The 21,121-nt window shown below is 40.7% G+C and overlaps 1 protein-coding gene across 2 annotated transcripts in view; it reads right to left on the bottom strand.

The window, feature by feature from the left end:
• WDR12 (WD repeat domain 12) overlaps positions 1 to 20,008 on the bottom strand; it is a 75,273-nt gene extending 55,265 nt beyond the window's left edge. Inside the window, exons 1-11 of one of the 2 annotated variants that reach the window (XM_026696767.2) lie at positions 19,584 to 20,008; positions 13,776 to 13,870; positions 12,892 to 12,986; positions 10,702 to 10,808; positions 9,211 to 9,326; positions 7,942 to 8,096; positions 6,686 to 6,731; positions 4,288 to 4,379; positions 3,644 to 3,784; positions 3,434 to 3,539; positions 1,353 to 1,485 (exon numbers count right to left, since the gene is read on the bottom strand). In XM_026696767.2, coding sequence (XP_026552552.1) covers positions 1,353 to 1,485; positions 3,434 to 3,539; positions 3,644 to 3,784; positions 4,288 to 4,379; positions 6,686 to 6,731; positions 7,942 to 8,096; positions 9,211 to 9,326; positions 10,702 to 10,808; positions 12,892 to 12,986; positions 13,776 to 13,870; positions 19,584 to 19,624 — 1,127 coding nt within the window. In that variant the 5' untranslated portion in view covers positions 19,625 to 20,008. The remainder of the gene's footprint in view (positions 1 to 1,352; positions 1,486 to 3,433; positions 3,540 to 3,643; positions 3,785 to 4,287; positions 4,380 to 6,685; positions 6,732 to 7,941; positions 8,097 to 9,210; positions 9,327 to 10,701; positions 10,809 to 12,891; positions 12,987 to 13,775; positions 13,871 to 19,583) is intronic. The other variant, XM_087916288.1, reaches the window with a different exon arrangement.
• Positions 20,009 to 21,121: the final 1,113 nt, after the last annotated feature.

The raw sequence follows: 21,121 nt of genomic DNA, 5'->3' as shown, positions 1-21,121 counted from the left end.
TCTCAATCCATTTTGTCTCCAACTCCTCTTTCTCTATTTTCTTTTTCTTTAAATATATATCTACTAGGACACACATATTGTCCACCCATCTGAGATGAAACAAAAATCTTACTTAAATGAATCTTGATTCCTGATAGGTCCATATAGGTATTCCATTTTCTTTTCTATGATCTTTTTTTTCAATTTCCCAATGTACCATGTAGCTTTTTCAAGAACAGGCATGGTATGATAGCCTTGCAAATGATTTAGTACAAAATTCAAATTAAAAAATATGTTGGGCTCTATTCAGAAGCTAAAGTGAATATATCACTTTACTTATTTTGTTTTATTTTATTTTATTTATACGCTGGCCATCTCAGTCACCGGACTCTGAGCAACTTACAATGTCATGTACTGCAAATGCTTTCTGGTAGAGAATTTGGAGGCATGTTCAGAACTAATGGCCTACCAAGAGTATCTGTATTTATCAACTAATGAGTATATTTTAAAGCAAGAACTTTCAAAACCCTAAAACTGCAGTTCTTCATTTTGCATCTCATATATCATGTTTTTCTGAAAATATGACCTACCCCAAAAACAAGCCCTAGCCTGATTTTCATGCCTGCCCCTAATATAAGCCCTACCCAAAATAAGCCCTCGTTAAACCCTGCCCATTGCCTGGCTGTACAAGGTGCATGTGTAAAAATCAAGATAGGGCGGGGTGAGGCTGACCCATGCACCCCACACCCGCTTACCTTAGTACCTCAACAGTCAAGCCCCCAATGCCCCGGCACCTGTCGTGCTGCCTGACTTCTTCTGTGGTTGCTTATGGTGGCCAGATGCTGCGTGGCTTGTTGCACCAGTGCCTCTGCTTGCAGCATGGCTCATCGCACCATCTCACTCATGGCAGGAGGCCATGTGGCACATCATGCCAGTGTTGCTGCTTGTGGCAGGAGGCTGTGTGGCACATCGTGCCAGTGCCATCGCTCACAGCAGGCCATGTGGTTCATCACACCAGTGCTGCTGCTCATGGCAGGCCGCTGTATGGCTCACTGCCCCAGTGCTGCTGCTTGTGTCGCAATGGCACCACACACATGCAGCCTCCTGCCGTGAGCACCGGTGCAACAAGCCATGCAGCTCATGGCCAAGAGTGGCTGCAGAAGAAGTCAGGCAGTGGCGCAACAGGTGTTGGGGCATGGGAGGCAGTGATCTTAAGGTAAGCGGGTCAGACATTTCCTGAAAATAAGACCTGATGCTTATTTTGCCTCCCCCCCCCCCCCAAAAAAAGACCCGGTCTTATTTGGGGTAAACACGGTAGTAATCTGAAGTCATATATAAAATGCAACAAATGAGAACTTCAGATTTTAGCTTACCTTCTTATATCCCAAAGTTTGACAATGTTATCTAAAGAACCAGAGATAAGTTGCTGCTCATGAGTAGGAGACCATTTCACTGAAGTTACCCAGCCAGTATGTGAGGTGAGAGAAAGTAATACCAGAGAGCCATCTGAAACAAGACAGATTCAATAGCAACAAGGTACAATATAGCACACAATTTATAGTTACCTAAAAGAAATCAAGATAAATGCATACTTGATACAGAAGCTTGTAATGGTCTTTTTGGGAAAAAAAGCCAGAAATATGAACACTTATTCCTTTGTAGGTTTCTGATTTTAGTTTGCTAAGGCAGAAGTTGACAGACAATTTAGTGTAGTGATGCTGGACTATGGATGGGGAAAAATGAGTCCTAGTCTAGTCTTAGGCACTCAGCCAGTTGAGTGATCTGTTCTCAACCTATAATGATATGTGGGAAAGACTTTGGGAGAGAAGGAGAAGAGATGCTGCCTAGCTAACATCAGATAACAGAAGGCATTGCTGGATAGTGGGTGGGACAAGAGACTTGGAAAGCCCTCCTTTTTCTTGAGCAGTAAAGGAGATGGCAGATTTGTACATTCAGACTTGCATAGTTGTTATACTGTAGCCTTAGAGTAAAGCAGAATTACCTTATCTGGTTACTTTCCTATCTGCTATTAGCCTCCCAAGTAGACCAAACAGGGGGAAAAACAATGATGAGCTAAACTACTTTATCTTAAGGCTACAGTAAAGCCTGAAAGTATACATCTCCTACAGTTACTTTTTATCACCTGAATAGTTAAGAGTGGATCTCTTTAAAATTTCTTTCTCTGCCCATTACTTAGTTATGGACGACTCATCCTTTTATCTGATCATTCCCTGGGTAGCATTCCTCTCCTCCCCCAGCCCCCTTTTATTATGGTCATTCTCATGTTCCATTATATCACTGATATCACTCTGGCAAGCCTGGAGGTACAATTCTCCCATCATTTCTTTTACAGTCCAAGAAGTCTTTTGCTCTGCCCACTATCCAGCTGTGGGCTATGCCTTTTCAGATCTGACCATTCCCGAGGCAGCATCTTTTTGGCCTATTACTCAAGGTGTTTCCCACATACCATCACACAGCCCTACAAAGACATTCCATCAAACCATTTTCAAAAATGTTGCCAAGAAAATTTCAGGGATCTGTCAATAGTCCCCAGTAGCCAACATTAACTTGAAGTGACCACTGTCACTTCAAGGTAGCCCAGACAGGAAACCAAAAATGTTAAGTAATAATACTACCTTTGTTGCAAGCTTGCAGTATGAAAGCATTTCTCCCTTCTCTTCCTTTACTTTCCAGAGAACTAGGCAGGGACCTTTTTGAGATCATTACTCTGCCCCCTTCCTTCTTTGGACTAAAATTTTGCTTATCAGACGGTTGTCTAGGTTGCACTCTTTCTCCTGTTTCCTAAAATTATTCTTACAGCCAAGTAACTAACACAGGGTAGAAGACAGATGGCATCTCAGCTATACAGAGAATGATAGGGGAACCTGTGCTGTTTGCAATCACCATTCCAGAACTCAGCCACTCATGAGCTGAATAATTTCCTTCAAAATGTAAACTATATTGTTAAAGTGTCATGATACTGATACAACTATGGAAACAAGACACCTATTGGCCATCAGGAGAGATAGGGGAAGCTGCCATATCATGGTATGACTAGCAGAAATGTAGCAAAGAATCAGGCAGAGATCTTTCCGATCATCCCAACTCTAACCCTGACTCTTTGATCCGGAAATGCTAGGATCTTCTGCATGTAAAATATGTCCTCTATAATTGTGTTTGCAAGAAGGGGCCGAGAAGGTGAGACATGGCCATTACTTTTCTGCCACATCAAGAATGCCACATTATTATTCAAGGAATAATAACCAATGTAGGGAGACATTACAGAGTTTCTCAGTTCCACAGTTGACATGTGAGTAGCGACTCCTGGTTCGGAAGCCTTATTAGAAAGCACATTGCAAAGTACATGAACTCTGTACAATGCGAAGTCAATTACTCAGCTCAGTAAATGAGTGACCTTAAACTTGAATAATCAAGGCACTGAACTTCTACTCACCTTTGCTCCGAGGATCCCATAACCGAATGTGTCTGTCAGTGCTCCCTGAGGCTATATGCCGACAAAGTGGCGAATAGGCTATAGAATTAAACACTTTGTTTCCTGTCTACAATACAATAAAAAATGTGATGTAGCATTTTATAGAAATCCCCTTTTGGGAAAAAATACATTAAATTAAATGAATTAAAGTCATGTTAAAGTGGCATTTACCAAAGTGGATTTAAAGCTTCCAGTTTCAACATCCCAAATTTTAATGGTGTGGTCCCATGAAGCACTGCAGATTTCATCTGTATCTGACCAAAGTACGGAAGACACAGATTCTGTATGACCAGAGAGGGTTGCAACAGGAGTCTAGACATGAGGAATAAAGACCACTAAAAAAATAGGTAACACTGGGTTTCTTATAAATGGAAAAATATGATTATCAATTAAAAACTAGATTGGGGAAGTGAACTGGAATGTCCCAGTAGAAGACAACTTCCAAACAATTTCCCTAGTTGCCAAGTAACATGGAATTTTCTAAGAGCTTGAGAGAGATGTTACTTTAGAAAGCATTAGCAGAACATATTGGTATATGGGCAGCTGAGTAGAACCTTGGCATGTCTCAGTTATAGTTACATTACTTGCGAGTTCAGTTATTTAAGTGAATTGTGAATAAGCATGCCATGTGAAATACTGGTGGAAGAAAATTGAACTTTTGATATAAAGCTTTTTGGGAAGTCTTAAAATAATAGGCAGCTACAGCAAATTTCATTTTGAAGTAAAGGCCGGGGGAGGGGTCAGTCATCAATCCTGGCAACTGTCCATAAGAAAGACGGCCAGGCCAAGTCTGATTCCACTCATTCCTTTCTTACTCTTGTTAGTCCCAGCTGCTCAGTTTTTTGCTTTTTCCTTGGTCTGTTTACTACTTCCTCCATCTCTGCTTCATCCTCTTCATCAGTAGGCACTGAAATGAAAAAGGAGATAAGACAAAAACAGGGAGGGCAATAATGACACACTCATAATCTCAAACAAACATAAGTAGCCTAAATTAGCTATGAGTTATTATTTATCTCTTGGGGTTCAACACATTTTCAAAGCTCATTGCAGGAAATGGAAGGAGAGAAACGATCTGGATCTTTTCTTGGATGTTATTAAGCTGCCTGCCTGCTTATCTATCTATCCATTCATCCATCCATCCATCTACCTACCTATCTTCTACCTACCTAACCTACCTATTATCATTTTCTTATGCATTGTCCTCAACTTTATGGAATGTGGAGAATAATTCAAATCCAGCCTCTTGAAAAAGACCAACTTGTTTTGCCCAGAAATGTTCTATCTCTAATGTCTTGAGTTTAACCAGATAATTAAAAAATATTTAATCATGAAATCCACATTGCTAACAACCCTTCTGTAATGAAAAAGTTTAGTCTTCATTTATTTATTGTATAAATGAAATTAAATGGGATGGAACTAAAGTTGAATTTCATTTATTCAGGCTTCTCAGCATGAAATTGGCTTATTATATGCTTTACAACATGTGCCTATATATACACTGCTAAAAAAAAATAAAGGGAACACAAAAATAAGACATCCTAGATCTGAATGAATGAAATATTCTTATTAAATGCTTTGTTCATTACATAGTTGAATGTGCTGACAACAAACTCACACAAAAATTATCAATGGAAATCAAATTTAGCAACCCATGGAGGTCTGGATTTGGAGTTACATTCAAAATTAAAGTGGAAAAAAACACTACAGGCTGATCCAACTTTGATGTAATGTCCTTAAAACAAGTCAAAACGAGGCTCAGTAGTGTGTGTGTGGCATCCATGTGCTTGTATGACCTCCCTACAATAACTGGGCATGCTCCTGATGAGGTGGCGGATGGTCTCTTGAGGGATCTCCTCCCACACCTGGACTAACGCATCCCCCAACTCCTGGACAGTCTGTGGTGCAACTTGGCGTTGGTGGATGGAGCGAGACATGATGTGTCAGATGTGCTCAATTGGATTCAGGTCTGGGGAACGGGAGGGCCAGTCCATAGCATCAATGCCTTCGTCTTGCAGGAACTGCTGACACACTCCAGCCACATGAGGTCTAGCATTGTCTTGCATTAGGAGGAACCCAGGGCCAACCGCACCAGCACATGGTCTCACAAGGGGTCTGAGGATCTCATCTCGGTACCTAATGGCAGCCAGGCTACCTCTGGCGAGCACATGGAGGGCTGTGTGGCCCCCTAAAGAAATGCCACCCCACATGATTACTGACCCACTGCCAAACCGGTCATGCTGGAGGATGTTGCCAGCAGCAGAACATTCTCCGCGGCATCTCCCGACCTTGTCACGTCTGTCACATGCGCTCAGTGTGAACCTGCTTTCATCTGTGAAGAGCACAGGGCACCAGTGGCGAATTTGCCAATCTTGACGTTCTCTGGCAAATGCCAAATGTCCGGAACAGTATTGGGCTGTAAGCACAACCCCCACCTGTGGATGTCGGGCCCTCATACCACCCTCATGGAGTCTGTTTCTGACCGTTTGAGCAGCCACATGCACATTTGTGGCCTGCTGGAGGTCATTTTGCAAAGCTCTGGCAGTGCTCCTCCTGTCCCTCCTTGCACAAAGGCAGAAGTAGCGGTCCTGATGCTGGGTTGTTGCTCTCCTACAGCCTCCTCCATGTCTCCTGATGTACTGGCCTTTCTCCTGGTAGTCCCCTCCATGCTCTGGACACTACGCTGACAGACACAGCAAACCTTCTTGCCACAGCTCGCATTGATGTGCGATCCTGGATGAGCTGCACTACCTGAGCCACTTGTGTGGGTTGTAGACTCCGTCTCATGCTACCACTAGAGTGAAAGCACCGCCAGCATTCAAAAGTGACCAAACCATCAGCCAGAAAGCATAGGAACTGAGAAGTGGTCTGTGGTTACCACCTGCAGAGCCATTCCTTTATTGGGGATGTCTTGCTACCTGCCTAGGCTTTCCACCTGTTGTCTATTCCATTTGCACAACAGCATGTGAAATTGATTGTCAATCAGTGTTGCTACCTAAGGGGACAGTTTGATTTCACAGAAGTGTGATTGACTTGGAGTTACATTGTGTTGTTTAAGTGTTCCCTTTATTTTTTTGAGCAGTGTATATATCACTAAAAAGTTGCATTTGAATTGTCTGTAGACAACAAACACGTTTGCACAATGGAAGTACATTCACAACTATTAGGAAGATTGGTGTGTTGGAGGGGTGACCTGTGGGAAAATCTAAAACTTACCTGCAGACCATATCTTCAGCATTTTATCCCAGGAGCCACTGCAAAACTAATAAAAAGCACAACATTTGAATAAAAAGGTAAATATCTGATCTGATCTGATTCCAGCCTAAATTCATATGCTTGTGTTCAAGCCAGATTTGCACTGAATCCAGGGAAAGTTCCTCCTCATCAGCTCTCCCCCATTTGTCCAATTTGCCCTAGTAGAGTTGCTGCAGCAACAGAGAAGATGATGTTCCAATTAGTTCCAGACATTGCCCACGCAGGGAGGAACGGAGAAGGGAACAATGTGAGTTGTGTGGCTTACAGGGGAGGATTCCCTGATTCCCTTCATTAGCTGCAGCTGGGAACAGGGTTTAAAAGGGGAGTTTCGCACAGCAACTTGTTGAAAACAAATTGTGTATTATCTTGTTTTGTCGAAACTTATCTGGGTTCCTGGCATCTTCCCAACTGTGTGTTTTGTTGGCCTTTGAAGTCTGCAATTCCTTATCCTGCCCTGTCCAGTTAATTGCTGCAGCATGGTTTGTGTGGATTTTTATTTACAGTTTATATGTACTTTGGTTTTGGACTGAATTTTCTCCACTTAAAAGACTGTTCTTGGGAGAGGTTTTACTCCAGCCAAAGGTAACTGGACATTGGGAGCAAAGTTGGAGGTATTAAAGGGACTTTTCTTACTTATGTAACTGTATTGCCTTTATGCCACACCTGGGTCATCACACTATATATATAACCCACACATCCTTTCCCCTACCTGAACCCACACCCTTTTGCAAACTCTAAACATCTGTATTTCATTAAAACCTCGGAAGCAAATCCTTGGCAATTATAACTAATGTTATTTAAAAACAATTGGAGGACCAGTGAAAGCCATCATCTTACAAGACCTGTGATGGAATGTTACCTAGATTCCCAGGAGGGTAGGAAGACATTCCAGAAGACCAAGAGACAATGCAGTTTAGTTAGTTTATGTGAGAGAAAGTGGGTGCAGATAAGTCCTCCCTAACAGTTCTTGAGATATATGATTTATGGTAGAAGTAGTCTGCTTTTGTTTGGCAAGATTTCTTGTCTATAAGTGAGGAGCAATAAAGAAATCAGCTCACAAGAATCACAATCTGTCTTTCTTAGTTTTCAGAGCCTGACAAGGCCATGTCATGAAGTTTTGATCTGAATGTTCAAAAGAACTGCAGTAGTACTTACAGTACAACACACCTGTCTACTTTTTAGAACATGAAAGCAGAGGAGGAAGGCATATAACTTACTTTGGTCCTTGAACTATCCACAGCTACAGATTCTACACTTCCTGCATGTCCCCTGCAGCAATGAAGAGCCCTCACTTTGTTCCTTTCCACGTTCCATTCCCAGAGTAAGATAGTCTGGTCCATAGAGGCAGTGAGCAAGAAGCATGACAAGCTGTCTGAAGAATACAGGCAAGAATGGAAATACTGTATACATTTCCTAAACCAATCATCCAAATTCACTCTACCCCAGAATCAGGTAATAGGATAAAAAAAGCAAAACCGTACAGCAAAACCACAATCAGATTCAGGGTATTTAAAATGGGACACTGCACTATACCTAAAGGAAATATAATACATACATTTTAAGGAATATAAAGATCAGTCGTAATCCATAAGTACCGATTACTATTGTATGAGCCAATAATCCTATATAAGCATTATCTGTCTGAAATAGTAATAGGAATATATGGGATTCTGAGAATCATTTAACCTGCCTGTTAGGTCATAAGCACCTCTTAGCCTTTGAAGTACAACCTGTTAAGACAGAGGTTGCCTAAGTTTCTAAAAGGGAAATCTAGCTATTGCTTTAAAATCTGGTTGTTTTCTATTTTACTTTTCAATAAACTAATGGAATCCAGCTGCTATATTCCTTTGCATCTAGCTGAAATGCCAACATGGATCAATGTTGCATAAACTTATACTACTAAGAACACAACACTTTCTGGCACTGTAAATTAAGAGACACATATCCACATCTATGACAGAAGCACCGCTGAAGGATAAAAGCCAGTCAAACACCCTCTTTTATACTAAAGCTGGGTCCCTTTCACTAAATATACAGTAAAAATTAAGCCACATTTTAATGCATTTTAAAATAGCATGTAGCTCAGCCTTAAATAACATAAACGCTCCCCCCTTCCCCAGTTTCATGAATTGTCTCTCAAAAACAAGAGACCAGGAGAAATGTTATGACTTCAGGTAAGGAGAAGTCTGAAGCCTCTTGCACTATTGTTCCTGCACGTAAACAACATCAGGACAAAAGTAACACAGACCAGTCAAATCTGTGAAAGATATGAATGCTGCAGATCTTTTTCAAAAAAAAAAAACACAAAACCCTCCGTTAACAAATGTGAAAGCATTTTTAAAAAACCTGAAGATTTAACAATAGAGACAGCCATTACCTAGAATTCAAAACAGTAACCAAAAAATCCTGAGCTGACTATAATAAAAGTCTGTAATAAGATTTTTTACAAAATCTATTTTTCACTACAGACAATGAATTTTATTTACCTTTTTTAATCCAAGCTACATCTTTTACCACATCTACATGCCCAGCAAGTGTCATGATAGGTTTGCCTTCTACTGACCAAATCCGGGAAGTCTGATCATAGGAACCAGTCAAGATCCTATGGAAGTCAGAAGTAGAGAACATTTTTAAAGGTGTGCACAGTAGTTTTGCCTCAAAAAAATTCAATTATATCCACTGAATAGAACTTTCAGATTCTATGCAAAGCCATATTTTTATAAATATAATACCAAGATGTGACTGGTAATGAGTTATAAACACTGTGCATAGTTCAAAGCAACCAGCATTCCATTTTTTTCTATAAAAATATATCTATTCCCCAATAATTCTTATTGTTCATATAGCCATAAAGCAACCATTACAGTTTATTATGTAAATTGCATATCAAAGTGTTTATAATGTTCAAACACCATTTGCACTGTTTAGAAATTCCGTATTTGTGGTTTGTACCAAAAACAATTTAAGTCAGGCCAGAATTTGGCTATTACAAATCTGAAAATTTACTACCAACACCACCCCATACTCATTCATTCTCCCATTAATTTACAAAGAAAAAAGAAAACAGAAAATCATGGCAAAAAAAGTAATATTTTATCTTGCCAATCCTTTTCTGAGAAAAAGAGCCACTAACATAACATGCATACCCAATGCATCCACTCAGTTTAAAGCAACAGTATAGTTATTTGGGGGAATTTGTCTGGAAAAAATGGAAGGAGCATATTGTAATTTAAGCTTTCTATCCTTACTCTTGAGGCCTCAACTTTTTCTAGCAACTGTATATCTGGAAACACCATCTTAACTTTATTTGTGATGCCATTTAATTTCACGGCTTCATTTTTTTTTCTTTTAATGACCTGGTAATCTTTACATCAGAGTGGAGTCCGGACAACTAAATGAAGTTCACACGTTTCCTAGCTGGATACCCTTCCTGATGCCTATGTGGAGTTCGCAGCAGACAATTAATCACTGCATCCAGAGAGAGAAATATCTGCTGCTATCTAGGATCAAACTCACAGTGTGCAGCAAGAGCTCTACCTCTAGGCCACTGCACTGCTCAATTTCACTGCTTTATATGTTTATGAAAAATGAATTAATATAAATTTTCTTATTTTGCCTGGCTTATATTAGCGTAAGATAAACCTGCATTGAATGCATCACTTACCTAAAACCCCGATTTAGGGAAGGAAGATGGATTATAACAATTTCTGAAAGAAGCATCAGTGCCTCAGAGAAATTAAATCTTAAAATGGATTTAAAAACTTTTGGCAAGGGACAATGACAATACTAATATAACTATTATGGAATGAGCATCTCATTCCTAAACTATTGATACACAGAAGAGAGAAAGGGGCAAGGAAAACTTCTAGAACAGTAAAGCACAGTAACCTATTTACAAGGAAAGCAAACTTATATGTGATACAGTAAGCTGTATCAGAAATCAAAAAGAGCCAAAAGCAAATTTTAAAATATCTGGCCATTCTTCTGTAGCTTCAATGGAACTGATCCAGTCATCATGTAGCATGCATTCTTCAGGCTGGGGTGCTGTATACTTCTCTACATATTCAATTTCTACTACATTTTCCTGTACACAGAAGAAACAAAGAAAAATCAACTACTGTACTATAAAACAAAAACTAGGAGATAAGAGATTAAGTCTATAATCCCACTTCCTAGGAATGGAAAATATGTTGCTGTATTAAATATATCCCATCAATCCTAATCAACATGGCCAGTGCTTAGGAGCGCTGGGAGGTTTTATCATCACTATCTAGAAAATGACAACTTCTTGTTTTTAAGGTTATACATTTAACTGTATTTTTGACCAGTACAAACTTCATACTACTATTCTGATTCTAATTCAGTAATGTCCACCATGGAATTGACAGGTTCTAAAATTCAAATGCAATAGATGAGTGAATGGGCAGTGGCATGTTGATTTGTAAATATGGTCCCTTGATTCCATTGAACTGCAACAAGGGACAGTAACTGGTCTTCCATCAGCATTAACAGCTACATAGGAATATATCTGATTTTTTTCTTCCTTCCAAATATGCTCCAGATCAGCGGTTGCCAACCGGTGGGCTGCAGCCCACTGGTGGCCCATGAGAAAATGTTGGTGGGCCGCAGAGAAATCTCACCCCCAGAGCACGCCCCCAAAGCAATTAATCCAGGCTGTGCAGAAACACAAGGCTGCACAGTCCACATGGCCTGAGGAAACCCTCCCCACCCACTCACTCCTTACCCGGCAAACTTGTCTGCTTAAGTTGCTATTTTTCCTTTTTCCGACCATCATCTGTTCTGCTGTGCTAGGAGATTTAGATTAGCTAGGAAGCAGGAAATGGTTGGATTTCTTGCTTTCTAGCTAAGCACAGCTGAACCTCCCTTAGGACTGAAGGTTTGCTTGCAAGCAAATTCATTGCAGACTCACGGCAAGCAAATTTGAGAGGCTGAGCTAGCTGATGGCAGATAGAAAGAGCAACTCAATCTGCCTGCTTTGCCTGATTTTGGATAAAAGTTGCTCTTTTTTTAAATAAAAAATTCAATATTTACATGCATGGTGTGTTGTGAATTAATTTTGTGAGTTTGCTTGCTAGCAAATTTTATGTGACAGACTGAGCTAGCCAATGGCAGATAGATTTCTGAATGAATCTGTGATTCTGTAAGCAACTCAATCTGCCTGCCTGCTTTGCCTGATTTGGGGTAAAAGTTGCTCTTTTTTATTAAAAATTCAATATTTATATAAATGTTTATAATATTTACATACAAGCCATGCCCAGTCAGTCACATGACTACCAAGCCACACCCACAAATTAGGCCACACCCACAGAACCAGTTAGTGGTCCCTGGAATCTAAAATTATGAGTTTAGTAGTCCCTGAGGTCCAAAAGGTTGGCGACCCCTGCTCCAGATAGTTGGGGGACACTTGTATAGGTCCGGGTGGTGCTGAGTATGGGCACGTAGGAACTCTGATGCTGGGCATGTTCAGCCTATTCACATAAGTCTGAATCTTATACTTTAAAAATAAAATACATGTAGTCTTTGCTTAAAATGGGTAGGACACTGGAACAGTACCAGTTAGCACTGTTATGCAAAAACCTCATTTTAGACTTCCTGTTGGCTTCCCTGTTGACTTTGCTTATGGAACACCAGTAGGGAAGATTGCAAGTCACAATCACATGACCATGGAATGCTCTGAAATTTGGGCGGGTTGCTAAGCAGCTGGAACACAACCACATGATTGCAGGGATACTGTGGACAACTGGAACTTTGGGGACTGATCACAAGTACCACTAATTCGATGCCATCACAACCCCAAGTGGTCACTGAATGAGATGTCAATAATTGAGGACCACCTGTAGTACTGTATATTAATCTTATACCTATATACTTAGAAGTCTGATAAGTTTAAGTCATCATTAGAAAAAGGCATTAGAAGTGGCTACCAATGTACCTATTAATGTAAGTGAATACTGTTTGATACCATGTATCTCAAAACCCTACAATACATGAAGCAGAGATTAAAAATAAGTAGGCAGCATACCCATTAGTCTCCCACACAGCTTCTAGGAAGAAAACTGCACTGCATTTTACAAAATACATTTCTGAGAAATGTTAAAAATTCATAATTTCAACCTCTTTCTTCAAAAAACATTAAAATGGCTTACTGTTGAAATATTTTCCATTTCCATGTGTTTGACCATAGGCATACGCAAGAACTGTCCTTTAACAAGGAAGTCAAATTCCACATATTTGTGGTCATCTAGAAATGAATCAAAGGTATCAAGTTACATAAGTTACAACTTACATTAACAGCAAATTTGGAAAATGGATAGTCTCTAAGATCTAGTCTCTTTTTCATTGTTCTTGAACAGCCATGTTTTCTTTAACAAGTTTGCTCTCCAGACCACTAGTAATATTACCAATATACATAAAATGGAATGCAGAATCTTGGGTTTTTTCCCAATCAAATGTTTTGCTAGACCCCTTTACAAAATATATTACTTGCTCTGGATTGCTTTGTAAAAACAATGAGAACAAAACTGAGTTGCTATTGTAGACAATCTGGCTTCATTCCAAAGCTGCTGAGATAAAAATTTGTCTATGCAAAGAAGCATCCAGGGAAAGATTTTTTTAAATGTTTGCTCTCATTTCAAGCAAATGAACATTGAACCATAGGTAAATTCTATTATATAATGGAGTATCCAGCCTGACATCACTATCTCTTAATCCTAATCTAATTTTCTATACTGTGGGAAACTCCATATCCATATGATGGATTGGTGAAAGAAAGCATATAGAGATCAACTGTTAAAAACAGATTATAATCTAGTGCATGGATTAGATTATAATCATTTCTAATTTGTTCAATTAAAAAATGCTGAATCTGAAGACTCTATAGTGAAGCAATTAGTTATAAAAAAAGTTAAATCTGCATAATTATAAATCCAAAATAAATGTGATTGTTTGTATGTTTTTGATTCCTGATTTTACAATACCCCAGATAGTTAGAATCAATATTAATGGAACCACATCTCAAACATAAACATACCATTTTTGGCTTCCAACAATTTGTTGATAATGTTACTGAGGTCAGCAACTTCAGAGGTAGCTTGGATAGAAAAAGGAACATCATCTACTGTATATCTATAGAGAGAAAAGAATCACATATTTTTAAAAAAACATGGCATCAGACTTTCAGCTCTCTCAGAAAAATATGTTTAATAATTTGGGTTTTCAGGACTCTCTGCTCAAAGAGGAAACAAACAGGACTAACAGACATTTTTAAAAGAATTCCATAGGAGGAGGAAGAAAGTAACTTCAAAGTCTTGTATTCTGCATGATGGTGGGCTTAGCTGTGAGCAATGAAAACAGTGCTCTCCTGAATGGCTTCTTTTTACAACAGCTACTGAGATATGCTCATTGCCAGTGTGGATGACTGACCAATTACTTCTTATTGAGTAACCAGAAACTCTTATGAGGAATATAATACAGCCTAGTTCCAAGAAGAGCAGACTCAGCAGAGTTTACCAAGAAAATCAGTAACAATTTTTCTTAAGTGAAAGCATCAGAGGAGAAAACAAAACACAGAAGAAATTAAAGTCCTTGTACTGGTGATGCCCTAAATAGCCAGAACAAATATTAATATATGCAATCTGCATTTGTGATTTACAATTCCTATAGCACATTAATCTTCCTGCCTTAATAAAGCATATATTTATAGCCAATGCAAGCTTGTAGGTAACCTTCATGAAAAAGTCAAAGGACCGGAGCAGTTAATGGCCACACTTTAATTGATGAGCAAGATTGAATAAGTTTGCTATAATAGTTGTCTGAACACTAGTAGAAATCCTACAAGACAATCCCCACTTCTGAATGGTTGCAATGAGAAGGCCTCACTGGGGTGTGTGAAACATCCTGAAAAAAACTCTGATCAACACCTGAACCTACAATCCCCTGAAGCCTACATACCACCCACTAAGAGAAAAGAAAGAAGATTTATTCAATAAAAAAGGTTCTATAGCAGAAACTGGCAGTCAACCATAGAAACATAGAAGCTGGAGACAGAGACCAAAAGCAAGTTTGAGATTGATAGAAACATGATCATAGAATTCCTCTTGATCTTGAATGAGTTTGTATCTCCAGAATGCTAACTTATATATTAGAGTAATGGAACAACTATCTCACGAATAAATCCTTAGGTATTATCACTGGGAAATTCTAGCATACTAGTGAAATGCTAAATGCCTGGAAAAAGTAAATATTTCTAAATTTAACAAGATTTAAGGAACTATAAATCAGTGGTCGCCAACCTGTGGGCCGTGGACCACTGGTGATCCGCGAGAAAATTTTGGTGGCCTGCAGAGAAATGTCACCCCCAAAGCACCTCCCAAAGCAATTAATCTAGCTGCGTGGAAACACAAGGCTGCACCGCTCACATGGCCCGCGGGAACACAAGGCTTGTGTCGCTTGCATTGTGAAGAACACGAGGTAGTGAGGGGAAAAGGATGAAGGGGGAAACTTGACCCACGTGCCCCACACGTCTGGCCTGGCCCGACCATGCGGCTGCTTCTTTCTTCTTCTGCTTTTGGCTGCAGGCAAGGAAAGCAGCAAAAGTCTTTCTCTCCCCCAAACTCCTCCAGAAATGAGTCTTTAGGACCCTGCAAGGCATCCTGCTCCAAGAAGCTACGCTGGTGCAACAAGTTTCATAAAGACTAATTTCTGGCGGAGTTTCGGGGAGAAAAAGAAAGACTTTTGCTGCTTCTGCTGCTTTGCTTGCATGAAGCCAAAAGTCTCTCTCTCTCTCCCGTGAAAATGGAGATAGTATCCTGCGATCCCAAATAAAGAATGATCGATCGGTAGGAAAATAGGGTGGGGAATTTTCCTGCAGACTTTTATTGGGATTTTCCCAGAGTCTCTTCAGAAAAAGCAGAAGCAGCAGACACCCAGGGAAATCTCCAAAAAACTCTGCAGGAAAATTCCTCACCCCATTTTCCTACCGATCGATCGTTCTTTATTTGGGATTGCAGGATACTTGCTCTCTCACTCTCTCTTCCCGAGAACGGAGCTGAAAAGCAGGTTAGTGGAAGGAACGTGGCTGCCTTGGAGGGTGTGTGTGTGAGGGACGTGTGTGTGTGTGTGTGTGTGTGTGTGTGTGAGAGAGAGAGAGAGAGAGAGAGAGACATCACCACCAGCCCTCCAAGGTTAGATCGGATCTCTCTCCCCCCACAACCAGCGGCAGTGGTGGAGCTTCAGTGCTTGGCTGGCAGGGAGCCAGGTGAGTCACGTCACTTGCTCTTTTTGGCCATGAAAGAAGCGGCCCGGGGGTCGGGCTGCCTTATTCAGGGGCGCCTGCCTTATTTTCTAAGAAACACGGTAGAAGGTAAGACCAATGGTGGGGGAGGAAAATCCGCCCTGGGGTGGCTTGCTGAAGTTGGTGGTAAAGTCAGGCCCACATTCCAGAGCTGCAGTAGTCACAGGACTGGCTCTTTGGTCATCCCGGAGCAGCTCCGGCATAACCAAAGGGCCAGACTTGTGACTACTGTAGCTCTGGAATATGGGACTGACTTTCCCACCATCAGCAAGTCACCATCAGTCAAAATTCCTATTAGTAGTCTGCGGGATTTAAAATTATGAGTTTGGTGGTCCCTTAAGTCCAAAAGGTTGGCGATCCCTGCTATAAATCAATCAGTCTGGAATTGATACCTAGAAAGATTCCAGTACAGATTATAAAGATATTGATCTTAGAAACGACAGAATAAGTATAGGACTTTTCGTAAGTTAGCATAAAGAATAATTTAAATAAGATTAGTTCTTATCTCACACTTTGTGTGGAAATTCAGTATTATATCTCAATTTTAGGAAAGGAATTGAGAAAGGTTAGTAAGCCAGTGGTTCGGATGAAATATCAGCAGGTACAAAAAGTACCATGCTTGAAAGTTGTACTCTATACCGTGTTTCTCCAACAATACGTGCCCCCCCATAGGAAGACCGAGCCTGTTTTCTAGGCATAAAATGAAATTAAGCCCCTCCCCCCCAAATTTAGGCCTAGTTTAAAATATGCAAAATTGGGGGGGGAAATGCAGGGGGGGGAAACTTGTCATTAGGAGTGCCCCGCGGGCAGGTACGCATCACCATCAGCTACTCCTAACACCATGGTGGAGCATGGAGGGCTCCCTTGCCCTTCCCTTACCCGGGTCAGCAGGCGGGCGGTGTTGGCGTGGATGTCCAGCAGCGTTTCAGCCACTTCTCAGGCCTACGTAGCTACCAGAGTTCCCACCGGTGCTGGTGCCTCTCTCGCCAGTGCTGTCTCCAACAACAGCGTCTGAGTTGCTCCCGCTTTTCCCCTGTCCCCATAACAATAGGAAAAAAAAGATTTTGGGAGCGCCGTGCGCTGCGATTTGGTTTAATCCCGAGTGGCTGGGTGGGCGTGAGAAGAGCCGAGCGAGCGTCTCTGCTGCTGCTACCCTTGATGCTCCAGCCTCAGGCTCTGCAAGTTTGCAAAAGTCCCGGTGCGCAGCCTGTTCCTGCATTCCAAGCGCCCAGACTGAGCTGCAGCTGTCCCTCTCTCGCCAGTGCCATCTCCAATAACAGCGGCAGCAGCGGCAGGAACCGTGGAAGTTACAGAGGCAGTCCCCCCACCCGAAAAGCGACTAAAACACTTTCACGGTTCCCACCGCTACTGAGCTGTTATTGGAGATGGTGCTGGCGAGAGAGGGACAGCTGCAGCTCAGCCTGGGCACTTGGAATGCAGGAACGGGCTGCGCACCGGGACTTTTGCAAACTTGCAGAGCCCGAGGCTGGAACATCAAGGGTAGCAGCAGCAGAGACGCTTGCTCAGCTCTTCTCACGCCCACCCAGCCGCTCGGGATTAAACCAAAACGCAGCGCGCGGCGCTCCTAGGTACCTCAAAATCTTTTTTCCCCTGTTGTTACGGGGACAGGGGAAAACGGGAGCGACTCAGACGCTGTTGTTGGAGATGGCGCTGGTGCGGGGAGAAATTAATTCACCCCCGAAAAGACATCCTAGCCGTTTTTTCGGGGCTCAAAAAAAAAGTAAGGCCCAGCCTTATTTTGTGAGAAACACGATAAATGTTCATCAACTTTCCTCACTAAATTGGAAACAGGTGCCACAATGATCAGTTTGAGATTATTTATTTGTTTATTTAATGCTGGATGAGAATAAATGTTAGAAATGTTAATCAATTTTGTAGACAACACAAAAATTTGCTAATTATTCTACAAAAGAAATAAAATTCAAAAATCTCAGGTGAGAGAAATGAAATAATAGAATGACATTTAACAGAAAAATCAAACATAAGGATGAATATTTGGCTTGGTAATGGTGCTTATGATGAAATAAGATCTTGAAATAGCATGGATTGCAATTCAAATACAAGTCAACAGTTTAACATGGCTGGAAAAAAAAGGCAAATGCAATGTTAGGAAAAATTCACATTTATTGGATGTGTTCAAGCAGAGTCTTGACAACTGTCAGCCTACATGTTTTCAGTAAAATTCTTATACTAAGTTGGTGGTTGGATTCAGTGGTCTAAAATTGACACTTTGCAGTAATATGATTCTAAGAGAACCAGTATGATAAACACAATACAACTGTAATGTAAGGATACAGGCTTCACATGGCTTTTCAAATCCTAGTGTTGATATTAAAACCATAACTTCCTGATATAAATCCCAATCTATATAAAGCTACTCTACTTCACAGGGCACCACAATGCCACAACCAATTCAGAGAAACCAAGTACAATAGAAATGAGCACCTTAGTGGTAGAAAGCTTTCATGCATTCAAAACTATATAGTTCTATCAAATTCTCCAGGCAAATTAGTTTTGGACTAAAGCTTCTATAATTCTTTGTCATTAGCCATGTAAGCTGAATTTGGTAAGAACAGAAAATACAACTGTATGGAGGGCACCAAACTGCCTATACAAGTTTTATTATATTTCATTGGTCTTATTAGAGTACATAGTTACACTCACATAACTCGCCTACAGAATCTACAAATGAGTTAATAATTTTTAGCATTTCTTTTTTATTTCTATCATGCAAATTTTCCATAAGTATTTGTTTACAAAACAGGCATCACCATCTACATACAACAGGTTTCCCACAAGATAGAAGGAGGTGTGGTTCCATTTACTATGGAACTGTATAGGCACAGAGTCTTGTCTATTTTCCTTCCTGATCAGGAAACAAGAATTCTTGCTCACCGAAACTCCTTTGTACAGACTGATATAGTTAGTTATGTACTATCAAGTTAGTGCTAACTGCAACAAATATCACTTCAAAATCCCGTTTTTGTTTCAAATTATATTTCCATTGCAATCAGTGCTAAACAAATAAGGTAATTGCCATTCCAAGAAGCGGCAACCAATACAGTTTATTCTATATAATGTTGCTCCCTGAAATCGTGGATGATGGGTTTTTAATCACTTAAATTACATTTGGGCTTCCCCAACAAAAGGCTACATAGCCATTCTAAAACAAACTGCTTAAGTTACCCAACTACCATAGTTACTATTGAAAGCTTAGTTACAAAACCATACATTTGCAAAGCCCAGAAGCTCTCCGGCTACGAAGAACGGCCCATTCTAAGCATATAAGCAATATAAGATATTGGAGATCGCTTTCCAAAATTGCTTGGATGGACATGCCCTCCTGCCTCCATCTTAGCTTTGATTCGAATTTCAAGTCGAAGAGGGCAAAAGCATTCTTTCACTTTCGGGCAAAAAGGAGAGGGAGGGAGCCAATGCTAAATTGGTGATGGTACCACGCAAGGAGACCCTTGAAAAGTTGCAGCTCCGATTCTTCTTCGATAAATCTTTCCCGTTCCCACTTACTTCGTATTGTTGGTGAAGAAGCGAGCCTGAAGCTGTGCCATAACAAAGATTCCGGCTGGCGAGCTCCACAGCGGCCACGCAACACGCGAACGGATACCCAACCTCTCCAAATCTGAAGATCCCACGTGGCTGAGAATCCCCTTCGCCCAGTCCTGCAAGAGTCATGGATAGTTCCGGGAGCGATTACTAAGGTCTGCTCTTAAAGGTCAAAACCCAGCCTTGGAGTTTTAATATTTCTTCTTTCCACGAGGAGGAAAGAAGGATCCCTGATTTGGGGAGCATTTTCTTCCCCGCTGCTGCCCCCCACTTCTATAACCCGCATGTTATCGTGAAAGTGGTTCACACTCTGAGTTTCCCCCACGTTTATTCTTTAAAAAACACGACCAATACTCTGACATTTCTGCAGCGGTATTCGTAGTAGGCGTTTACTAAAGCCCTGTTAATGCATTTCCAGACAGGGCGATTATGTCAGCATCAGTATTTTAAATGTTATTCTCTCGTAGCACTACAGTATCCCAATGGAGGGAAGAATGACTAAATGTGTCCTGAAGATCGAAAGTCATTTCTTTTAATTATTTTTTCTCTTTTTTCCCCTCTGTCCTTTTTCTGTCTTGCACTTAGTTCTGTCTTCTGAATTAAGTTTGTCTTTTATTTTTAATTGAATTAAAAGAAAGACTAATGGTGACCGTTACAATGCTTGGGGATTTGTGTGTGGGCATGTTTTATTTTTGCAAACATTTGCCTTATTGCGCCCCCCTCACCCCCGTTCTGTTAAGTCGGATAATGTAATTCAGCCGTTCCCAACTTAGTATTTTCTCAAATACCTGGGAATTAGGAGAATTAAACTCCTCCCCCATCAGAGGTGCTTGATAAAGCTGCCTTAATTTTCTGGTGAGGTCCGGCTTTCCCAGCAACTGTACTCATTTTCATTATTTCGTTAGCTGATTATCATTTGACCCTCTGCAGAACTAGACTTGAGAAAGCCCTTTTAGGGAGTACCGGAATTCCCTTCTTTGGAGGATCACATTTCTCGAAGTTTATCGCACAATTTACTCGTGTTTATTCAGAAGTAAATCCCTCTTTAATCAAGGCGAGTCACATTGAACTGAAGTTTAAGCCAAGAACCCGCTTTCTTCCGCTAAAAGAAGTGAACTGAAAATGCGTGCACTTAGGACAGAACAAGATGAATGAAACGCGCAGCCATTTTAGACTACAATTCCCATGATGCAACTCGCGACCATATCATACGTTCGAGCAGCAACTTCAAGCGCCTGTCTTTCATGCTATTTTTATGAAGAGACAAAAGCGGGGACTGTTTACAGCAGGGGTAGGGAAACTTGGCTCTTCTATCACTTATGGACTTCAACTCCCAGAATACCTGAGTGAGCCATACAAGGCTCCCCATCCCTGGCCTACTGGTTTTTCAGTTGTGGTGGAAATCAATTTTTGACTTGAATGGGACTATTTAATATACAAATGTAGGACATATAAATATATATATAAAGAATATGTCCTACATTTGTATATTAAACAATCCC

The sequence above is a fragment of the Pseudonaja textilis genome, chromosome 1 (genome assembly GCF_049901715.1).
Source record: "Pseudonaja textilis isolate UNSWEBS1 chromosome 1, rPseTex1.2, whole genome shotgun sequence".
Taxonomy (NCBI): Eukaryota; Metazoa; Chordata; class Lepidosauria; order Squamata; family Elapidae; genus Pseudonaja; species Pseudonaja textilis.
The sequence above is the reverse complement of the archived record's forward strand: the minus strand, read 5'-3'. Positions and strand labels throughout refer to the sequence as shown.